The sequence below is a fragment of the Vipera ursinii genome (genome assembly GCF_947247035.1).
Source record: "Vipera ursinii genome assembly, chromosome: 1".
NCBI classification, from domain to species: Eukaryota; Metazoa; Chordata; class Lepidosauria; order Squamata; family Viperidae; genus Vipera; species Vipera ursinii.
In genome coordinates, this window is record NC_139512.1 from 200,500,475 (window position 1) to 200,525,088 (window position 24,614).

The window sequence follows — 24,614 nt, forward strand, 5'->3', positions numbered from 1 at the left end:
AGACCCAGGGACTGTTGAGATGAAGACACTTCCCTACATGTGTTTCTTGCACTTTCCCCAGTGGTCAAACTGGCTCATCGTGCACAAAGTTGACCATCATCAAATTCTAAATGAGATGGTAAATTTTTAATTGACCCAGTTACTATGCATCAAGAGGTGGGAACTTCACACTGCAGCTACTTTTTCATATATACATATATGGGAGAGATCAATATGACTGATTAAATCTGAAATGTGTCTTTTTCGAAACAGAAACCGCCGACATCATCTTGAGGCAGAAGAAAAAGAAATGCAAAAAGTTATGGAACGACTGGCAGCTGATATGCTCTTTGGATATAATGGTCCTCAAAATGTAGAAGCAGCTGTATTACTGTATAAGCTTTTAGCTGAAGGAGGGTCCCATAGAAGCCAGACTGTATGTGTTTCTTTAATTAACTGCAGCTTTAAATAATTACTAGTCAGTTTAAAATGAATAATTAATAATTGAAAGGAAATAAGTGTATGTACATGGAACAAAGAGATCTCAACTAAGGGGTAAGTAAATAATGAATTCAGCTGACTAATTTTACAAGGAGTTTTGGATGTATGCATAAAATATACCCACAAATTTATTGGCTGATCAAAAAGTTAGAGCAAGACTTAAGCCTGAATTCTCTGAAGAGAGTATATAGCTGGAATGTACATTTATAAGAATGTTAAAAGGCCAGCTTTACATTTTTTTTCAAAATGATATCAGAGAAGGTGGTGTTCAATTTATGTGTGAGGATAGAGGACTGGAGAAGGAATATAATTCAGGTTGCATAGATTTGAGAGGGATGGAGGGTTCCATGGTAGTGGATAAAGGGTTGGAGAAAGCTGGAAAGTGGAGTTGACCTGGAAGGTTACTATTTTGGTAAGACTACAAAAGTAGTAGAGAAAGTTATTTGACCTGCAGATGAGAGAAGTGGAGCTTTCAATCTGGAGCAATGTGGGTTGTGACAACAACTCTTCTACAGTAATAATCATTGCTGAAGGGTGGCTGTCTGGGTTTGGAGTGGCAGCAGCAACAGCCAGGCATGGGGGCTACTATTGCCACCATTGCTGGAGATGTCATTGGAGTGTTGGCAAGGAATGGCACACAGGTGGATTAGTAGCAATTGTGGAGTAGGGTTGGGAGTGGAGGAGTGCAGAGCCCAGTGCTAATAAGAACTTCCAGCTGGTGCTGGAATGACATCAGTAACAATGGCAAGCGAGATAGGAGTAGAAGGTGATAGCCATTGCTGCAAGGGTTGGCAGTAACAACAGCAAAGGAAAGTTGTAGTGGAGTTATGGTCAAGTTAACAAGGGTGAACTTTAATAAGGTTAAAGACTGGATTTAAGATCCTCTGGGAATGTGCTTTCTAATAGGGTTAGAGATGGTGTGAATACCAGAATGCTGCCTTCCATCCATAGGGTGGTTGTAGGAAACAACAGAGTTTGGAAAGGGGAGTGTGGTTGGTTTTGGCATGGTGGTTGGAAAGATAGGTTGGACTATGGAAAGCGTTTGGACAGAAATAATGTAATAAGAGTTTTACTGACCTTCCCTAAATCTCACCATAAAGGTAAAGGTAAAGGTTCCCCCGCACATGCGTGCTAGTCGTTTCCGACTCTAGGGGCCGGTGCTCATCTCCGTTTCAAAGCCGAAGAGCCAGCGCTTGTCCGAGGACGTCTACGTGGTCATGTGGCCGGCATGACTAGACGCCAAAGGCGCACGGAACGCTGTTACCTTCCCACTGTAGTGGTCCCTATTTTTCTACTCGCATTTTTACGTGCTTTCGAACTGCTAGGTGGGCAGAAGCTGGGACGAGTAACAGGCGCTCACTCTGTTACGCGGCACTCGGGATTCGAACCGCCAAACTGCCGACCTTCTGATCGACAAGCTCAGCGTCCTAACCCACTGAACCACCGCATCCCTTAAATCTCACCATAGTGTATGCCAATTGATTCTTTATCTGGGAGTGAATCCAAGCTAATCATTGCAGGGAATTTTGATAAAACCACATCACGGTAACTTTATCATAAAGATTTTAATTTAACAAATGTTGTTAAGTTGGTGAAGAGACGTTCTGTTGTTGCTCTTTTGGTTCTACAGGCATTAGGATTCTTGTCATCATATGGAATAGGAGTGGAACATAATCAGGCAAAGGTAAAATGAAATGCTCTGGTCTGTTAAATCTGGTCTAAAATGGCGTTCAAAATATATTTCTAGCATGATTTTATTTTTTTTCCCCCTTAGGCACTCATATATTACACATTTGCTAGTATTGGAGGAAATCTTGTATCTCAGATGATTGTGGTTTGTAAAACATATGTTTCAATTCTTTTGGGTTCTAAATTCCTAAATAATAAGGAAAATGATTTTGATTTTTCTTTTCTTTTTTTTTAGGGTTATCGTTACTGGTTAGGAATCAATGTCCCAAAGAATTGTGAAGCAGCATTAACTAATTATAAGAAAGTTGCAAAGTTCGGTGAGTGCTCTTGGTATGTTGAATGCACAGTTGATTTAAAATGTATAGTAGTTTAAGACCTTTATAGAAAAAATGGGGAGGGGCGGAAATCCCTCACTTTACACAATATAAAAGGGGAAAATTCTCAAAAGAACATTGGGATCCATTTATTTGGAGTACAAACTGCTGCTTAAAGGCAGTCATAAGTGCACAGGGAAAAATGGAAAGATTCTCACTTATGAAATGTCCTTGAGCAGAACAGTTTTTTTAAAAAAACTTCCAAAACCCAAAAAGATTCAATAAGTGCACAACAGTAATCTACATAAACTTCAGTTCCTAAAACCTGTAAATAGAATTTAGGAATAGTCCTTTGGTTCTCTGAGTGTGCAGAGGGCAGAAAACTCCCTCCACATTATAGCATATCTTGTGTTTTCAGATATATGAACCCCACTGCCTATGATTTTGCTTTTTTGGTAAGAGTCTAGGAACACAAAGCTCGCCTTCAAAACAAAGGCTACAATTTGAGGTACTACATCTGGACACACCCAACATTACAGCCCTAAGGTGCTCATTATAATGATGGATTCCTCTCTTCTGCCAAACAGCCTATCTGACAGTTAATGAAAAATGTGTGGGCATTTGTTGGAAGCAGTGCATTAACTGAGAAGTAATAATCAAATCAAAATTGTATTAACCAGTGTATTGTTGATGTGGCCCTTCCTCTCCTGCTTGCTGAAATGGGTAGAAACTCAACTGAGCCACAAAATCGTCCCAAATAATTTCCTGCTCAAGGTTAGAGGTGAAAAAAAGAAACTTGGTTTCTTCCAATGTAGCCAGATCACTGTTTACTCTTTGCACGGAGAATCTAAGATAACAGGCCAAGCAGCAGGGAATAAAGGAAAAGAGATGTGATTTGAATCCTGCCATTGTGTATATAAAAGGGATGTGGTAGCTCAGTGGGTTAGGACGCTGAGCTTGTCGATCAGAAGATCGGCAGTTTGGCGGGTCGAATCCCAACTGCCGCGTAGCAGAGTGAGCGCCTGTTACTTGTCCAAGCTTCTGCCAACCTAGCAGTTCGAAAGCCTGTAAAAATGCAAGTAGAAAAATAGGGACCACTACGGTGGGAAGGTAACAGCGTTCCGTGCGCCTTTGGCATCTAGTCATGCCAGCCACATGACCATGGAGATGTCCTCGGACAAGCGCTGGCTCTTCGGCTTTGAAACGGACATGAGCACTGGCCCCTAGAGTTGGAAACGACTAGCATGCATGTGCGGGGGAACCTTTACCTTTACCTTTTTATTGTGTATATAGCTTTTTCTACTGAGACATGAATGTCAATCTATATAAGCATTTCCATAACAGAAAACATAAAATGTACTAAAGAAATTGTATTATTATATCAGTTCTCGTGCAAACTATGTGACAAGCAATGTAAAATAATGTTAATAGATAAAACAGATAAAATAAATACTTTTTCCCATATCAAGGAGCCACTTGGCTTTCGCTACCTGGAATATACTAAAAAAAAAAAGATTGCATCAGTGGAATTTCATGTAATTGGTTAAAAAATCATCTTCCTTTCCCCTCAATGTGAATAGATATTTTTTTTAATCCACTCTGGATAATTTTTGATTTAACTTCATTTTGCTTGCATGTGTTGGTAGGCAAATGTTTAGGATCACAGTACCCATTTTCCAGTCATACACCTTCCATTTTCTTTAAAAAATATTTTTAGTATTTTAAATATTCTATTTTGCATACTCTTTTACTATTCTGCAATAAATTCAAATAAATAGAGGAATAAAAGACAACAAGATTACAGCAGAAAGTAGATGTTAATATTTAATCATAGGTTATACATAGCACTCAATTTATTAATAGAAATCCTAATTTATATAATCTTTCCTTATTTGACTAAAATGTGATTCACCCCCTTCCATAGTCAGTATTCAAGTTTTATCAGTCACTTTTTCCATAAAAGCAATTTTTTTGCAGATTAATTATCCAATGATAGGTTATTTGGAAATTCTCAATTTTGCAGCCGGAATAAGAATATAATTCCTTCCTTCCTTCCTTCCTTCCTTCCTTCCTTCCTTCCTTCCTTCCTTCCTTCCTTCCTTCCTTTCTTCCTTCCTTCTTTTCTTTTTCTTTCCTTCCTTCTTTCTTTCTTTCTTTCTTTCTTTTTCTTTCTTTCTTTCTCTTTCTTTCTATCTTCCTTCCTTCCTTCCTTCCTTCCTTCCTTCCTTCCTTCCTTCCTTCCTTCCTTCCTTCCTTCCTTCCCTACCCATCTCACTATCAAGCAACTCTGGACATTTTTGTTTACTTTAAATCATCACCCTCAAAAATATATAACTGTGGCACATACTCTACTTATTGTTTAGTTATAATTCTTTGAATATTGTCTTCCAATATGGCATCCCCTTTCAACATCCATCACGTATTCTGATTGCAACCCATCCAACATTTTGATGAATAAGTATAGGCTATTTGTGCTAATCTACTTGGAATTAAATGTGTGATATAATATCTTCCACTGCATCTATTGTATTGAAGCTGATAAAAAAGCACCTGATTTCCAAAGTGTTGTCTATTTTATCTCTTCCATTTGGTTTACTAAATCTGTAACAGTTGTTCATTTTCTCTGTCACCTGAAGGATGATGTTGTAGTGTTTATATCTTATAAACTACAGTAGCTGTTTTGATAATGTAAGTTATTATTATTGTTATCAATAGTAGCTAACGGATTAGAAAAAAATGAAGACATACCAGTTGAAAGAGTGAGACTGATGGAAAGACCAGAAAAGCTGAATATTAATGAAGAATTCTTAGACTGGGATTTATATCAATACTTTAAGCATTTGGCTGAAAGAGGAAACACACAAATACAAGTAAGAGAATTTTCCTAAATTTCTTCCTCCTGACTTGCTTCACATAAGGTCTTAAACTTGGTTTTGGCATTAACTCACTTTCTGAATTCACAACTAATCTAATAGGCACAATACAGACAGACAGACAGACAGACAGACAGACAGACAGACAGACAGATAGACAGAAACAACAACAACAACAACAACAACAACAACAATAATAATAATAATAATAATAATAATAATAATAATAATAAACAAAATACGTACAAACCCAGAATTAAGAAGACAGCAACAATAAGTGCTGCCTATGCAAAGAAGCTGACCACCTAGTTAACTGCTGCAAGAAGAAGGCACAGACTGGTCACAGGTTGCAGGTCAATGGTGAAAGACTGGGAGAGGTTAATATCAAGAGAGGAATATTCCAAGGAAATTCACTATCATTGCTACTATTTGTCATTCCACTGATTCTTCTTTCAACACTACTGAATAAATCAGTCCATGGCTATCAAACATCAAAAACATCTGCCAGACTATCCCTCCTTTACATGGACGGTCTGAAGCAGTATGGAAAAACACCACCTGACATAGAATTGCTGCTCAACACTGTCCTTATGTCAACTGTCTGATTGACAAACTCAAAATCAAGGAATCTTCAAGGCTTTGAAATTCCGTAAAAGATGAATCTTTATTGGTTTTGCTTCTCAAAACTGAAGAAGCAAAACCAGCTCTGATTTTCCCATGTGAAAATCTGCCTAGTTAACAACAGCTTCCCTTAACCCCCACCCACCCACCCACCAGGGGTTCATCTTGTCCAATCATACATCTTTGGTTTGTTATGGGAATGGTCCACTTTTCCATCAGACACCTATGTTAGTGACTTGGCATTCTTGTAGGCTCTCATGGTCCATGGATGGCTTCTTGGACTCCTGTTTCCTCCACTTTCTACCCCTCCCCTCTGTTTCTCTGGTAAGTTGAGTAGTGATAGAAGTTAGCTGGCATCTTAGCAATTCAACCTTGACACCATATATACCGCCAAGATATTGCAATGGAGTTTGCAATAACTGAACAAATGTGCCACACTCACCATCAAACATGGAAAAATCATGAAGACTGAAGGACTCAAGATGCCCTACAAAAATAACTTCAAGAATCTGGATGAAGATGATTATTACAAATACAAGGGTACCCTTCAAACTGACAACATGAAGCACATTGAAGTCAAATCAAAGATTAGAGGTGAAAACATCAAGAGAGTGAAGAAACTCAATGGAGGAAATACCATCAAGGCAATCAACACCTGGGCAATTCCAGTCATTAGATACACATTTGGAGTAGTGGACTGGACTCAAGTTAAAAGCAATGGATAGGAAGACAAGAAAAATAATGACAATGAATTATGCACTTCATCCACACAACGATATTGACAGACTCTACCTACTAAGGTAAATATTTGTATATCAAGTGAACCATCTGGATTTATTTAATCTAGTATTAAATTATTTGTTCTTCTTGCTGTCCAAGGTACTCTCAATAGTATTCTCTTTCATAACTGTTCAAAGGTATTCATTTTTCTTTGTTCAGTCTTTTGATAGCCCTACTTTCATAGCTATACTAAATGAATGGGAAGACCCTGGTCTTGATACAACATACCATTTATATTTTGTTTAGATTTGTCATAATCGCTGTTCTGAGAAGTAGGTATTTCTTTATATTATAATCATCATTCCTGTGGGTTTTTGAGCCTAGAAAGATAAATTCTGTTGCCATTTCACTATTTCTTTCCCATTTTAGTTGGATTGGCATTAGCAGGTAACATAATTTTGAAATGGTATTGCTTACAGGTGAGATATGTACAACTGTTTAGTAGTTGTGAGCCTTCTTTGAGATCCTTATTAGTACTGAGTAATAAATTAAACTTGTCTCTTTTTTTAATATATTTTATTGATTTTTTACAATAACATTTTTAGTGCTTAGTAAATAGTGTGTTGTCTGGGTTCATATATTTTTAAAAAATCAATAATAATTAATTTCTATAGTTCTATAATCAATATATTAATTAATGATATATTTCTTTGATCTTCTATTCTTCCAATAGCATTCTCCTTTTGTCAATATTAAACAAATATAGTTCTTAAAATTATTGATACATACAAAGTTGTGTATAAACATTTTTCTTGTGTTTGTACAAATAACAGTAACATCAGCATATAACATATTTTCTGATCAGCTTATATTTCAATTGTATTTATAAAAGTCATCTTATTAAGTCACTATATGTCCTGTTTTCAAGATTCTTATTTAAGCTTAATTTCAAACCATTCTTATCAGTCATAATTTCCTCAAAGTTAATAACCTTTAAATATCCAAACTTTTCATTCACATACACCATCCAATATTTTTATGTTTCATATATTATAAAAATACTATACTACATGTATATCAAATGCCACTTACTGTAGGACCCCTTTATATCCATAATTTATCTATTTGTTTAACCATATTCAAACAAGTGTTTAATCATATAGTACTCCATCTGATAAGTCAAATCAAATCTCTTGAATCTAATTCTAGCCTTCTTCTTTTGCCAGGTAGCTTTCCAAGTCAGTGTGTTCAACTTGCCAGGGGATTCTTCCTGCATTTTTGAAAATGTTATTGGGAACAGGAAAGACAAGTTAGATAAGATGTGCATTTTTTTGTGTCCCAAACTTTAATGATTATCCTGGCTGCTCTAAAGTCCATTTTGTTAGATCTTCTTTCCTATCTTCAAGTTTATTTTGAAGCCCTGAAAAATAAGATATCTTTTCCATTTCCATTGTTGTGGCAAAACCTTGCAAGTTTTCTTTTGTTTGTATTAAACTGTAGTTCTTTTCATCTGTAGCTTCCCTCTTTGGGTCATTGTCCTCTGGTTTGTGTTCTGTTATATGGTTTGTTTGTTTGTTCATTCTTTGTCATGATTTTTTAGAGTTTTTTACTTGTACATTTAGGTTACAAATGTGCTCATTTATGCCATCAAAGTTGTCTTTAATCTCATCATGATTTGAAACCATTGTCATTTGAATCTGTCTCAGCATTTCCTCCTAGAAAATATGTGCCTCATCTTGGAGTATTGCTCCTGTAGATCTCTGATGTTCCAGGCTGGGGCCTTCAGAAGGAGATATTAGGTGTGGTTTCCTGCCACTTTTAGATAGGTACACAACATCCATTTTATCTCTCTCCTCCAGATATTCTTTCACCGGTACCATAGTCTCTGTGTTTAACCTTTCAAACCAGCCAATCTTAAAGTCCAAATAACCAAATCTTATATAGTTCTTACCTTTATATATGGTTTTTATAATCCAATGTGTTTCCAATTGTCAAAGCACCACTAGAAGCAATATTTTATAACAATTCTTTTGTTCAGGGGGTCTTACAATTTATCAGTCAGCCAAAATTGTAGTCCAGAATGTTTAACCACAGTAAAATTCCCCCCTAAAAGATTAGCCAAATGTCAAGGTTTTTCTTTCTCTGCAAACAATTCTTGGCCTTAAAGAATAGCTCAGTAAGTATTTATAACCCCAGAAGGTCAGCAGTTTTAAAACAAATATAGTTCTCAATCTGCAAAAGGTGATCCAGTGTATTTTCTTTCCTCTGTTCCCAGCTGTTTTCTATTTGGCTAAGGTTCAAAGGAACAAGTTATTTTTTATTTCTGGGCATCTTGCCAATTTCCGAGTCAATGCAGCTGTTGTTCAATGCTCTAATCCTCCACTAGATGTCAGTAGCTATTCATTTTCCAACTTTTAAAACAAAGAGTTATTTTTTTGTAATTTCATCAATAGTCTTTCAGATGTGAAATCTTAACGGTTTTCTTAATTTTCAGATTTATCCAGACTGTACTATTATTAACTTCATTTCAATATATTTCTGTCCCCCGCAAAAATTAAATTGCCTCTTCCATCTATGGAAGGGTGGGGGTGATCTTCTTGGGGATCTTTTCCAGGAAATCAGTTACAAAGTAGAAGAGAGAATATCGCTACAGCACTACCAATAACATTTTGCAAGACTTTAAACAATTCTGCTGATATTTTATCAATCTCTGCAGCTTTATGATTAACAGTGTTTTCTAGAGCATATTTAAATTTCCAAGTTTCGGGGAGCATACTTTCATACATAGCAGTGCTTTTGGTTTCTTTTTTGTGATAATTCTTTTTGGTTTCTTTATTTTTCCATGAAGTTTTTTTCTTTAGGGCTTGTGTCTAGACATTATCTTTAACACTTATATGCTAGTTATGATGACCACTCCATTTATTCAGAATTATATCCTGATTGTAAATATCCATTTGGTTGTTTTGGCAGTAAACTGGAGTGAATTGATATTTGCATCTCAGGGAAGCATATTTAACCTGATACTTTGTCTGTGACCTGCCTGGTTTCATGTGGCCCGCGAAGCCATCCTGGAAACAGTGAGGGAACGGCCCCCACTGCCTTGGCCCCAGCCCAGAGACCCTCCTTCTGCCAGAGACCCTCAGATCTGTCCCACTCCTGCCCAGGCCCCCATAGGCACCCTTGATGCAAACAATGTAGAGCTGGCCTTGCCCACCCAGTAGGCCACGCCCACCCAGCCCCTTGAGGACAACTGCAATGCTGATGCGGCCCTCAATGAAATTGAGTTTGACACCCCTGCTCTAGAATTTCATTCTTAGAGAAGTCTGTTGCATTTCCTCATCAGACCGGCCTGGTCTGATGGGTTTGGGGTTTGGATTTGGTTTTAACATTGTTTTAATTATTGTTTTATATTGGGCATAATTATTTAATCTTTTTTAACTTTTGTATGTATATTTTGATATTTATTGCCCTGTACACCGCCCTGAGTCCTTCGGGAGAAGGGCGGTATAAAAATTTAATAAATATAATATATATAAATATATTATAGGTATTATTTTTTTCTGAAGTAAGCATTTCTACTTATGTACTTCATAATGTCATTGGACTATGTAAAGCCCTTCAAACTTTACAAGGTAATGATCCATAAGAGATTACTTAGTATAATTGCAGGATATAATTGCTATGGAGATACCATATTTCCATACAGTTCTCCAAGATCTTATTCTTTTGCCATTTGATATAATTCATTCACTTTACATACCAACAATTCATTTTTTCCAGATGTATCTTGGTAAGCTGCATTTTGAGGGAAGAAGAGGACTAGAAAAAGACCATGCTGTATGTATATTCAGATTTCCATTAACATTCATTAACATGCACATTCCCAATTTTCAAAATGTTTAAAAAGATGCTTTTTTAATCCCAGTAGCCTAATGATAGATTAAAACTCCAAGAACTCCCATCTAAAGGCTATCCTGGTTAAACATTTTTAATGGGTAGTAGTTAAAATGCAGCAAACATGTATAGTACACAGGTTCTTTTAAATTCCTGTATGTTCCAAATGTAGCTGAAAGGCTGATGCTAATTATTTTCAGAGGAAATAGAAATGATGGCAATGTGGGAATTTCATCAGCATTATCTGAGAAGAATAAAGCTTAGCTTCTCTTTTGGATCCCACCTCAGATTTAAATGCTAGGAAACATTGGGTTTTCATTTTCCCATCATATTTCAAGTTGAGTTTTTCAAAAGGAAACTGGATTTCCTAAAATTGGGAGAGAGAAAAAAAATCTCAGAACCAAATCCCAACTCTCTTAATTTCACGAACAGATCCAAGCACATAAGCAAAGTCTGAAGCCGCAAAATTACAGTATTGTCAGTTTTAGAATCAGCGTGGGATTATTCTGACCTTGCAGTACTTTCTGATAAATCATTAAAAACTACTGCCAGAGAAGATACATTGTTTTCAAGAACTTTTTTTTTAAAAAATTCTTTTAATTTCTCGTTCCCCCCTTTTTTCTCTTTCCCTTTGTATATGAAATAATAATAATAATAATAAAATCGTAAAAGCCCAAATTAGAAAGTACATTGTTATAGAAATGCTAACTTTTCCTTACTATTTTTCATCAGAAAGCTTTCTACTACTTCCTAAAAGCGGCAAAGGCAGGGAATGCAGCTGGGATGGCATTCGTTGGAAAGGTACATGTAGTCTTTCCTGAGTTCACTTTGGACTCATATTATTTTCAATTCCTTCCTGTAAATAAAACTAGGTCAGACCAAAAATACAAAAAAAAAAAAGGAACAGCGCATAACAGTTTCTTTGGGAATTTTCGCTGAGGTATTCTACATCCATCAGCTAAACTGTGTCCTTTTAATATATGCAGATGTATTTAGATGGAAGTACTGTGACTCAGAATAATGTTACTGCTTTGAAGTTCTTCACCAAGGCAGCAGAAAAGGTAATGTACTAATTTTTAAATATATTTTTGCTTGGACTTCGCATGGATTTCAAGGAACTTGTAGAAATGTTCATTTAATTTAGCTAGGGAGTCTTGCAGGGTAAGAAAGAGAAATATGAAATTGTATGTAAGTGTAGCACTTCTATACTGACACAATGAGCACACAGTTGAACATATAATACCATACCAATAATCATATTGGACATACATAATACATATGGATAAAAATAATACTGAGATTAAATCTGATGCTTTTGGACCAGAAATGGATTGATATTCATCAAGGCAAATATTGTGGAAGGTAGAAATATTTAAAATCACTTAGTACTTGTCAGTTTTATTGATGAAGATTATTGATATGTCTAAATGGAACTATCTCTCATATTCTTTAGGGTAATTCTGTTGGACTCTGGGGGCTTGGTATCCTTTATTTAAAAGGTAGAGGTGTTCCACTGGTAAGTCTTAATTTCATTAAGCCTTTTTCGTATCCTACATATTAATGAGTAAAATCATGCGGGAAAAATCAATCTAATGTAGGGTAATATCCCATAAGAGTTCAAAAACAGTCAACATGTGCAGACTTTGAATGTAGGACTGAATCCTGTTTTCTAATAATTTAGTATTAAATAATTTTTGAGGCACTGATGAAGCAATAAAAAACTAGAGAAGAATTACAACTCTGCTTTCAATCATCAAAGTTTATTTACTTTTCAGAATTACACTGAAGCTTTTTGGTACTTTCAAAAAGCAGCTGAGAAAGGATATGACAATGCCCAATTTCAGCTAGGAGTCATGTATTATAGTAAGTCCTAAATCCTTCCTTCCTTCCTTCCTTCCTTCCTTCCTTCCTTCCTTCCTTCCTTCCTTCCTTCCTTCCTTCCTTCCTTCCTTCCTTCCTCCCACCCTCCTACCCTCCCTCCCTCCCTCTTTCCTACTGAAAATCCAAAACTCCCAAATTAAACTTTGTTTCAGATGGTTTAGGAGTGAGAAGAGATTTTAAACTTGCCTACAAATATTTTTACTTGGCATTTGAAAATGGCCATCTCCTTGCAATATACTATTTGGCTCAGATGTATGCTGAAGGAACTGGAGTGTTTAAATCATGTGAAAATGCAGTGGAAGTAAGTAGCTGCAACCATCTGCTTAAGATAATCACAATATCCTTACAAGTAATTGAATCAACAGCTGTTGTCATGTTATCCTCTTACTGTCCTGTATCAGTTGGTATTGGGGGGAGGGGGGGAGGGATCTCACCCACATACGATTATTTGAATAAACACCATTCAACAAAATGAGATTGTTGTAACAAGATCCAAATAGCTGGAAGATGCTTGTGGATGTAGGGAGAATCCTTCCTTCCAAATTTAACCCTGAAATGTTCTGCCTTGAATTGTTCTATGGTGTCTAATGCACTGTTCAGGAACAGGAACACCAAAGACTACAGAAATCAGGGTAAAGATATTTACACTGTGCATCTGTATTTGAAAATAAGTCCCATTGGGTGACTTCCAACTTGCACAGATCTCTTTTATAGGCGTACTATAGGAAGGGACATCTATTTTTAAGCTGCTTCCTTTATCACCTCCATAATTCTCATTTGGGGGTGGGAAGGCTCTACTACTGGACTGAAATATTATTTGAGAGAATATCTTGTAGTACTTGTAGTTTTTCTTTTAAAGAGTAACATTCAGTTCATGCAGTGACATTCCCCACCCCCTCTTCTAAGAACAGATAATGGTTGGTCATTCACTACCTGGAAGATGACTCTCCCTTTTTAAAGCCGCTATGGTGTAATTCTGCTTAAGTTGTATAGTCATCTTTCACTTGGTTTGGTGGGGGGGGGCTTAGTTGTATTGAACTTCCATTGATCTGTGATAGTCATAATTTATTCAATGTTACATCCCATAATATTTTTAGTATTTTTTAAAAGTAGCTAATATAAAACTAAGTATAGCAATAGCACTTAGAATTATATACTGTTTCACAGTGCTTCACAGCCCTCTCTAAGTGGTTTACAGAGTCAGCATATTGCCCCCAACAGTCCGGGTCCTCACTTTACTGACTTCGGAAGGATGGAAGGCTGAGTCAACCTTGAACCGTTCATAATCGAACTCCTGGAGTGAGCAGTGAGTTAGCCTGCAGTAGTGCATTCTAACCACTGTGCCACCACAGCTCGATATCAAAAGCAAGCCTTTTTTAACTTTAGTTTTTCAGTGCTGTGTAGCGATGATCTTGGATCAGAATGTAATTGTACGTTCGAATGAATTTGGGAGATAGGAAGAACCGATCTGATGATCTGATAAACAAAATCTGAATCTGAAGTAGAGATGGGTATGGAGAAAGCATCTTAGAAGGGAACCCTTCCCTAGTTTTTAAAAGACTAAACGTGAGGGAGAGAGGAGAGGTGCTTTCAGACTTGCAACATTACCTTACAATAAAGGTAATATTAATATCCTATACTCATGGTTGGTGCTTCTTGTCTGAACTACCTTGAAGGACTGAAACAAAGACACCTTCACTCGAATCTACCCTTCCAGTGTATGACTTCCAATAGATCATCACTCTTTTTCCCCCAGTATAACTATTTGTAAAGTGGGGTATATACCTTTTATTCGATCTCAAGGTCACTGCAAGAAAGGTAGTACATAAACATGAAATTTGTTAATCAAAACAGGGGATACCAAATACTCCAATCATTATTTGCTGGTTTTTAATAGCTTTCTTTGTGCTCCTCAGCTTTATAAAACTGTATGTGAGCTAGGACAATGGTCAGAAATGTTCCGGACAGCATACTTTGCTTACCAGTCTGGTAATATAGACTCATCTCTTGTTCAATATGCCTATCTAGCTGAAATGGGCTATGAAGAAGCTCAGGTTAATTCAGCTTACATCATCGAATCTGGTAAGGGAAAATCCTATTAAGCTCATTCTTGCATTCTGCAATAGAAGGACTGCATTAAGATGTGTGATGCCACAATTTTGTTACAGAAAAAGTTAAACTTCTACATAAAAATCAAGTGTACCCATTGGCTCTTCTCTTATGGAAGCAAGCTGCAAGTCAAGGTATGAACAAAGTTAAAAGCAATCTTCTTTTATTAACATAATTTCCTCTTTGTGCTTTTACAGCTAAGTAGCAAGAAACGATTACAGAATACAGAATAACAGAGTTGGACTAGAAGACTTGGAGGTCTTCTAGTCCAACTCCCTGCTCAGGCAGGAAACCCTATACCATTTTAGACAAATGGTTGTCCAATCTCTTCTTAAAAACCTCCAGTAACTATTCACAACTTCTGGAGGCAGATTGTTCCACTGATCAATTGTTTTAATTGTCAGGAAGTTTCTCCTTAGTTCTAGGTTGCTTCTCTCCTTGACTAGTTTCCATCCGTTGCTTCTTGTCCTGCTTTCAGGTGCTTTGGAGAATAGCTTGGCTCCCTCTTCTTTGTTGCAACCCCTGAGATATTGGAACACTGCTATCATGTCCCCCCTCATCCTTCTCTTCATTAGACTAGACATACCCAGTTCCAGCAACCATTCTTTATATGTTTTAGCCTCCAGTGCCCTATTCATCTTTTGTACTCTTACGTTAGTTACAGTATGTTATTATGTAAAGCCGTCCCAAAGAAACATGTAGTATTTTGGATACAGAATATGCAGACAACACTAAAATATTATTAAGATGGCATTTTCTTAGACACTCATTTTATATTAAATGTTATGTTTGTCTGTTTCTGTTTTGAGTCTGCCCAATTTTGTAGTGAGTCTAGGCTGCTTAGAGATAACAATTAAATGAAAACAAAATCCAGCAAGAAGAAAAAGGAGACAATATTAAAAACCAACAATATGCCTATTTGGGGTTTGTTCTTTGCTCTTTTTTGTTTGTTTTTGTTTGGCCTATTTTCATGATTACACCATTTTAACCAACGGTTGAAATCAGTTCAGGGGGAAAAAACACAGTACCAGTCAATTTTCACTTAATGACTTTCTTATAGCCTCCCATTTTATTTTTAGTATGCAGAAGATAGCTTTAAAAGCTTTAAATTGCTTTACTTTGTTGTTATTTCATGCAAGTCATTTCATTCTATCAGAAAAAAAAGAATGTTTTGTTTGTTAGAGAAAGTTATTTGTTCAGTTCCTTGACCTGCCTCTTTGTGAGTGTTCAGAGCACAAAAATAAACTCATGGGAGAGTGAAGACTTAGCTATGCACCTTTAATTCCTGCTCAAGTACAGCAACTATAGTATGTCTCTTCCTTTTCTGTGCCCTGATGGTGACTAGATTTTGTAGAAGTTAAGCAGACAAGTGCTATCAACCTGCCAGACTCACTTAGACTTAATTTATAGCCTGCTTTGAAGAAGGAGATGGTAAACCACTTCCACATTATTGCCAAGAGATTTCATGGTTATTTCCATGTAATCAAGAGATGTCCAGCTCAAAGTGAGGAACCCATTACTTTTCTATTATCAGAGAGAGTCAGAGTTCATTTTCCCCCCTAATGGACTAGAACATTTGCCAAAGTGTTCTCTGGCTAATAGGTTTTATATTAATAATATTGCTTTAGAGTTTGATCATAAAATAGAGTAATGCTGGATGACAACAACCAAATCATTTCTCATTTATAAAATAGATAAAATCCCCTGTCCGCTCAATGTATATTCTGTGAATTGCAAATGGTAAAAGATGGTCTCCTTTACATAAATGAGTTGAATTCTGTCTAGTTACTGACCAAAACTATCATACAGATTAAAATAGTTGTACTTTATGAAATAAGATTATTTTTTTCATGTAATGGCAAATTCTGTTGAAAGGTTACAACATAAATATAATTTAATTACTCTGCTGTCAGCTGCTTTGAAAGTTTTATTATGGAATTCCTAACATTTTCAGAAATCAAATAAGATGTTTTGAGGACTTTATAGATTTAAATGGAATTGAATTTTATGCAAGGAGAGACAGTAAGTCAATTCTACTCCCTATCAAAAATTCCATCTTGATAAGAAACCATTAAGATTATAAGATCAGCAGGCAACCTTAAACTGGTTCTCACCTTCTGATTCTGAGGTCTCTTTGTTGGCACATTGCAGAGAACCTCTTCCTAAGTTGCTTCCAAACCAGGAAACACACTGATAGTCAGGAAATAGACTCAGTCCGTTTTTTTGTCTGTTTAGACAAGCTCTTAGGGAGAATTAGGAAGATATTCACTGTTTTATATTTTAAGTGTTTGTTTTATGTCTTTAGCCGTCTTCAAACCCCTGTAGATGGAAAGGTAGAATATAAATACTTTAAAATACCCATGTAGGATATATGTTTGTATTTTCCCAAGATTCTTCAAAAGATAGTGGAAAATTATGATTCTGAAAAGCTTATTGCCATCATTTCAAGATTGTAGATAATGTGCAGGATACACAATAAAATCATCATCAGCATCATCTTTATCCCTTCCATGTATTTGTTTTACAGGTAATGAATTTGCCAGAATTAAAATTGGAGATTATTACTTCTATGGCTTTGGAACAACAAAAGACTATGCTTTAGCAGTAACCTATTATACTCTTGCTGTATTTCAACACAATGCTGAAGCCATGTTCAATCTGGCATACATGTATGAACATGGTTTAGGTGTTTCCCAGGTAAAGTAATCTAGCCCTGAGGTGGTTTCAAACACTAATGTTAATATTTATTGTAAACATTCTAGTAAATTAATACAAAACAAAACAATTTCTAATGCAATAGGATGAGCTTTAATCAGTTGAAGACCAAATGGCTATTTTTCTAAGTTAAAATGTTAGTGATAACTTGTTGACTAAAGAACATGTAAAGCATTAAGAAATAAGTGGACCATGACATCTGCTAGCTCAGTTATAAAATACAGATTAGTAGATTGTAGAGTATAAATCAGATTTATTTTGTCATGGAGAACTGAAAATTCAGAAAAACCCTCCCCCCACTAATGTATTGAACTCTGATCTCCATCATTTTCACCCAGCGCTTTTTAGGCATGTTAGTTGGGAATTACGGAAACTATAGACTAATATATCCAGTATTTTGGAAGAGTGCTAGTTGAGAAAATGCTTAAGACCAGCCCACAACATTTTGCAGCCTACTCCGCAAGTGAATAGGCATCATATCCAGACTTGGACAAGTTATTTGGCACTACAGTAACTTACAATTCAAGGCTTTTTCATGGTGCCTAAAATGTGTTGCCTGAGTATAGTGTTTCATTCTGTGCAGAAGCATTTTTTTTCCTCCCACGCAGGAATCTCTATGTTGTGTCCTGAGACTGTAAAGAATGGACGTCAGCAATGGGAAAGCCATCACACAAATGAGAATATCAGTTGTAGGGCTTTGGCTCTTGATTTCTTTATCTAAGCCATGTCTAGAAAATAACAATAGAATCCAAGTAATTAATGTTTCATAACTAGAACCTTCTGCTAATTTTTTTCAACATGAAACATGTTAAGATCTTTGGTTCATATCCAATACCAGGGGTAGGTAACCTTGGCTCTTTTATGACTCATGGACTTCACCTCCCAGAATTCCTGAGTCAGCATAGCAGACTCAGGAATTCTGGGAATTGAATTCCATGAGTCATAAAAGAGCCGTGGTTGCCTATCCCTGTCCAATACTGTCTCTTCAGGACATTCAAGCAAAATGACTCTAAAAAAGTTCTACAATTATGTTCTTTCTAGAAAATACACGCATATGTCTATATAGAAGTAAACCTGACTAAGATTAGTTGCAGTTTCCAGTAGCTGTATTTAACCAAAGCAAATTGCTATTTTTAGAAATTATTTTTTATGTTTAGGATATACATTTAGCTAGAAGATGGTATGAACTGGCAGCTGAAATCACCCCAGATGCTGTCGTGCCAGTGTTCCTAGCATATGTAAAACTCGAGACTATGCATGCGCTTACATATCTGCCACTTCTCAATGTAAGTCTGATTTATATAAATTCAGTCTGTTCTAATAATGTTAGCTGTATGAGAAATACTGGATTTAGCTGTTTAGTTTTTTGTATATTTTGATGTCATTTAGTGACTGTCCAGATCATTGAAGTCCGGATCTAGCAGCCTTAGCTGTTCCAGAATACTTTCTTTATGAAACAGCTGTTGCTTTACATTTATAATACTTGTGGTTTTTAAAGCAAGGTTGCTATTAAAAAATGATGCTGGTTATTTTAAGTGTTAAATGTCAAAACTGGACTGGAGGCTAGAACATATAGGGAACGGTTGCTGGAATTGGGTATGTGTAGTTTAATGAAGAGAAGGGTGAGGGGTGACATGATAGCAGTGTTCCAATATCTCAGGGGCTGCCACAAAGAAGAGGGAGTCAAGCTATTCTCCAAAGCACCTGAAAGCAGGACAAGAAGCAACGGATGGAAACTAGTCAAGGAGAGAAGCAACCTAGAACTAAGGAGAAACTTCCTGACAGTTAGAACAATTAACCAGTGGAACAACCTGCCTCCAAACATGGTGAATGCTCCAACACTGGAAGTTTTTAAGAGGACACTGGACAGCCATTTGCCTGAAATGGTTTAGGGTTTCCTGCCTGAGCAGGGGGTTGGACTAGATGACCTCCAAGGTCCCTTCCAACTTACTTATTATTATTATTATAAACCTGAGATATATTGCAAATAATATTGCCATCGCAGATAACAAAACTGCAAATAATCTCAAAAAAGTATTTGGCATGTATGCTAACATCCACCAGCTGTGTTGAACATGTGTAAAAACCAAACTGAAACCTACAGATAGGCGAAAACCTTTCCTGTGTACTAGGACAACAAAAGCTCAAGAAATCTGCATTCCAAATCTGTATGGCTGTGGCTGTATGATTACTGTATTACCACCTACTCATACTAGCAGAATTTCATTGTTTACTAATAAAAAAATAACCACATTCAGGAAATATGCATATTAGTTTTTAATATTAATATAGCCTCTCTTGCTAGTAGCATTACTCACCATCTAAAGAGTTGATAGACTGTTAGACATTATTGTTTAATGTTAACCCAATGTGTCAGATTGTTGTCAAAACAACAAGCAATGATGCTTTTACTGTTTCTGTTAGATGCCCAATAAAAGAAAGGCAAGCAAGGAAGTTAGCATTTATACTACATTATACTGAAGGGGATCATATGAAAGATCAAGCAAGGCTTTAACAATTCATTAACACCTTTAATTAATAAATAAATTTAGAGTGTTAAAGGAAAACAAAGAAATGGAGATTGTTCCGGGCATAAGCAATAACTTCAAGAAAGGTGGTTGGTACATGAAAGCACAGAGGATGTCAATGTCAGTGGCAAATTACACAGAATATAAAGAATGATTACGGGGAGAGAATATTGTCAAATTCATATTGCAAAAATTGCCTTTAACACATTTCCTTATCTGGGTTTCTTGCGTGGATTTGTTGTTATGGTTTATAGACCGTGATTTATCTAGTGCATTCTGCAACATTCATAAGCATGGTTTAGCAAACCATGATTTTGTATTATGCTAAGCCAGTAACAGAAAGATATCTGTGGAGTCACTGGAGTGGTCCATACATCAATCTGTTACATATATTGATCTTTCCCTCCTGGAAATTGGTGGGTGGGGAGGCCTTGCAGAAGAGGTCCTTTCCTACTGCCCAAGATGTGACAGTTCCTTTGCAGCACAGAAAGGAACAGCCACTAACTGTTGATGAGGATGCATACAAATTAAAAGGGTGATGTACTTCAGAAGTGCTTGAATATAGTTGAAATGAGAATGCTCAGGGGATGGGCAGAGTCAGCATGGAAAATTACAGTTATTCCATTATTATGCTGTATATATAATAATGGAAGAGAGGCAGGCACTTGAAAGAGAAAACAAGGAAAAACTCTGCAAACAAAAAGTTGCCGCAGTCTAATAAAAATATGAAATTGCAGACAGGGTTTCAGTGAAAGCAACAAAAGATGGAGTATACTTTGCAAAGAAAAAGAAAGTCGTTACAACCAAATGGTTTTGGGAGGCAAGAATAAATTCTAGAACATCTAAATCAGTGCAGCCAAGGACATTGTGGAGGTATTAAAACGCTTCTGGAAAGATATTACTTTGTAATCCTCGCATGATTTACACAAAAGGAAGACTTACTGAGGCCAGTGGGAATATATATTCTCAGCAAAATATTGCATTTAACCAGTCAGAAATATATCTTGATAGGTTTCCACAGCACCAGTAAAGTTCTTGTAGTAGCCAAGGGGGGGAGGGGGTGAATAGTAAGACTTTAGTACAAAAGATATTCATAAGAAGCACTTTTTGTACACACATATAAAAGGTTTTTCTTTCCTTCTCTTCAACAGCTTACTGCAATCTGGAAACTGACAGCATTTGACAGTTTGTCAAAAGTACATTGGGATCTGTTTATGATTATATTCCTGTTTGCATTAGTGATATTCTTAATGACCAATCAGCCAAACTGAATAGTATTAGTTCACATTTTGGATTATCTAAGCTGATTTTAAATTTCAATTTTCTAAAGCCTTTGCTTAATAAAGAAATTAAAGCATACTAAAAGACTTTTAAGTGTGTCAGTCTCCTCTTTCTATCCTGCTGTACAAACTGAAGTATATTCAGAAATTTTGTTTGAAAGTCACATGATTCAAACACAAGGTGATGCTTTTCTTTCCCTAGGTATTTGGCACAAATACGTCTTCATAAAATTTGATCAAGATATTTACCTGCAATATCTTCTTATATGAGTGTTTAGCTTATGTCTTCCAATTTCTTTGGCAGAAACATCTTTCAAACACTGAAATTAAATGACTTGTCTTTTGAAAGTACCTCTTTAAGTTTATTTTAGTCTATAAAGTTAAAAGTACTGTGGCCCTGAAATTCAACAGTAAGATTTAATCCACTAAGTAGGAAAGAAAATATTCTTGCTGAATTCCTGGAGCGTTGCTGCTAGTCCAAAACTGGGTCAAGTAGACCAGGTGATCTGAACTGTTGACAGGATTCATCATCATGCTGAGCCAGCACTAAACAGATCTCATCATCCTGACTATCCCACATTATCCGTCATCAGGTACAGATTCTTCTCTTCCTAGATTTGCTTTCATGGGCTCAGCTCCACACATTTTAGGTTAAAACGAGATCATCTAGTTTGCAGTTCAGTACACTGTGCGATGCCCGGCAACTGGGCTAATTAAACAAAATATAAAATCTAGGTGAACGACTTGTCTAGTAGCTGAAAAAAAAAACCTTTCGAAATTATGTGGAGAGTTTTGTAGTGTCAAGAGAAGAAATCTACCATTTCTGAAAAGTTGCAAAAGTGAACAGCTTATGCCTCGGAGTACCAAGAGAGATAGACTGTCTTATTTTGTTTTTTTTTTCCAACAAGTAGCCTGAACATTTTGTATCAATGACTGAAATCCTTAGGCAAGACCAAAAGCTATTCAAGTTTAATCTGATATTGATAATCTACTAGATGGTGGAAAACAAAGGTCAACTCAGATGAAAGGTGCTCCACTCAAAAGGTAGATCTGAGAATAAGTACTAAACCTAGGATGAACTCATGAAATGGATCCATGGAATGTATCCTCCCCTTTTGTCCTGTTTCAGATTCTAATATTTGTTATGGATTCTACATTTATACAAATAAATGAAGCCAATAATAAATGAAGCGGTGGCTCAGTGGGTTAGGACACTGAGCTTGTCAATCAGAAGGTCGGCAGTTTGGCGGGTCGAATCCTGAGTGCCGCGTAACAGAGTGAATAGATACTGAACAAAATTAATGTCTGTCTTGTGCTTTTGAGTTTCTCCGGACTGAGTTGACTTTTTTCTCCCTCAGTGGTTCATTGTTCCTTTCATTCCTTCTCTTTCCCAAGGCCAGTTCTGCATTTTTTCACACTAATGGAATGATTTTGCTTTCATTTCATTACATCCTTAAGAAGTGATCCATCTGTATTCTTGGCTTTAGTCTTGATAGATCAGATCCATCACCAGAACCCTTCCAATAAGTTTATAACAGGGAATTTGAGGCTTGTTTAGATCAGGGCTGTCAAACTGCTAGCCTGCGGGCTGGATGCAATGGCAAAACTGTCCTGATATGTGACGTTGCAAGTTTGACATGTCTGGTTTAGATTGTTTCTACACCTATATTAGTTGAGCATTATTGTGTGAATATGGAAGCCCTAAACAGGTAGTAACTGATACTCGGGACAAGTATATGCAGTTGCATGTAACCATCTTGATGTGTAATCAGTTCAGAGTTCAAAAATACTACAATTTATGTATTTTGAACAGCTGAAGAATACTGTCCCTTCCAGCAATTTAGCTCTACCATACATCAGTTTCCCCGTATCATTATGTGCTTATATCTCCTCCACATTGGAAGAAAAATTATGGATTATTATAGATCTGGAAGCATGAATAAGCCTGGTCGATCACAACTTGCCATGCACCTCAAAAGTGAAATGGACCTCCTTTTTAAGGCATATTAGACAACCCGTGACCCACTGGGTCATTGTTTTACTGATATTTCCTTCCCAGATTCCTCAATGCCTTTAACAACGGCAGAACTTCTAATGTACTACTATCACTGGAAAATTCAGGGAGATAATTAAAATTGTATCTACACTTGAAAATAGCCCATGTTGAACTGTGTAACATAAACATAAGGAGTTGACCACAGGGTATAATGTAATATTCTGTATTGCATTATACTGTATTATGTCATACAAATGTTTTATGAAGATTTATATGTCATAAAGTGTTTTATAAAATTTGCCAAATTTCAATTCCATGACTGTCACATATTTCAGATTTTTGAAACATTCTGTAAGGTAGACTGTTTGAGGTACCTTTATTCAAAAATTGTTGCCCTACAGAGAAGTTTTCCCAGTTAAAGGTTACAGACACAAGAACTTTGATAGTATATAGATCAATTAATTAGCTCTTCCAAATTATGCTTCCCGACTTGCGCTGGATTCTCACAACATAATAGGCTAAAAATGTGACTAGCGTATTTGTGGATCACATGTTGAGTTAATTCCAGTAAACTATGGTTCAATTAACTGTGCAAGCACATTTATTTTATACACAACAGGCACACATGCACATGTATAGGAGGAATTAAATGTAGCAGCTCTGCAAAGTCACTGAAGACATAATATTATAAACAGATTATTGTAGTTTATAATATATTTTTTTACTGGGAAACCCCCCCCCCCCAGTTTTAACAAGTGCAAAAGCTAGAATAAGAGATAGCATTAGATCTTTGGATATTTTTGCTCCAAGTCAGCATAGCTGCCTGACGTAACTGTCTAACACAGCATAAAAAACCTCTATTGTTCTAGATAATTGAGGAAAAAATGGAAAGAAAATATAAAAATGGGTTTAACCAAGAAAACATCTGGGTCTTTATTATTTTGGCTGGCATATGAACGTTACCAGGGAGATAAGTTGCGTAAATGCATATGTGTGCATCATACAGTTATTCCACAAGTGGCCCATGTTAACAGATATCATTTTGTGCAATGATACATTTCTCTAATGAAATCATAATGCACGTAATGTCATTGTGGCTTGTAATAGTTACCTATGGGATAACCATACAAGTAGAAGCCCACTGTTCCTTTATTCTTAGAATATGCATACTGTATACCACTACATTTCATCTCAACTCTTCATTGGTGGACCTTGGGATCCTGGACAAGAATATAAGTCCTACAAGCTTGTAGCCTGGCATAGTGGAATTGCATGGCTTTCCTTTCATCAAACAACCCATTAGATAACAGAGGGCACATTATCTCAGAGAAGGTGCAAGAATTGCAGCAGCCAGAATTAGACCTTCCATGTAGTACCCAGGAATCATAGGAACAACTATCCAAATTTATTCTTTATCATTCATTTTTTGATTGAATAGCTGGACCTCTCATATTTTCACATGGACAGGTAATATATGCGTACAGAAATACACACTATCATTTCTCTGGATGTAC

The 24,614-nt window shown here is 36.3% G+C and overlaps 2 protein-coding genes across 2 annotated transcripts in view; one reads left to right on the forward strand and one right to left on the reverse strand.

The window, feature by feature from the left end:
* Window positions 1–232: 232 nt before the first annotated feature.
* On the forward strand, window positions 233–21,095 carry SEL1L2 (SEL1L2 adaptor subunit of SYVN1 ubiquitin ligase; the record flags this gene model as incomplete). Its single annotated transcript, XM_083370551.1, has 15 exons — window positions 233–415; window positions 2,111–2,164; window positions 2,255–2,314; window positions 2,405–2,486; window positions 5,199–5,353; window positions 10,478–10,534; window positions 11,324–11,521; window positions 11,578–11,652; window positions 12,045–12,107; window positions 12,367–12,454; window positions 12,625–12,773; window positions 14,389–14,554; window positions 17,109–17,278; window positions 18,454–18,582; window positions 20,976–21,095. The coding sequence occupies 15 exons, from the start codon at window positions 233–235 to the stop codon at window positions 21,093–21,095; spliced, it is 1,749 nt and encodes a 582-aa protein (XP_083226677.1).
* A 2,224-nt stretch (window positions 21,096–23,319) lies between these two features.
* Window positions 23,320–24,614, reverse strand: part of NDUFAF5 (NADH:ubiquinone oxidoreductase complex assembly factor 5) — a 22,614-nt gene continuing 21,319 nt past the window's right edge. The window contains exon 11 of the mRNA XM_083369894.1: window positions 23,320–24,614. This exon is cut by the window's right edge and continues 299 nt beyond it. The gene's annotated coding sequence lies outside the window, so the exon portion shown is untranslated.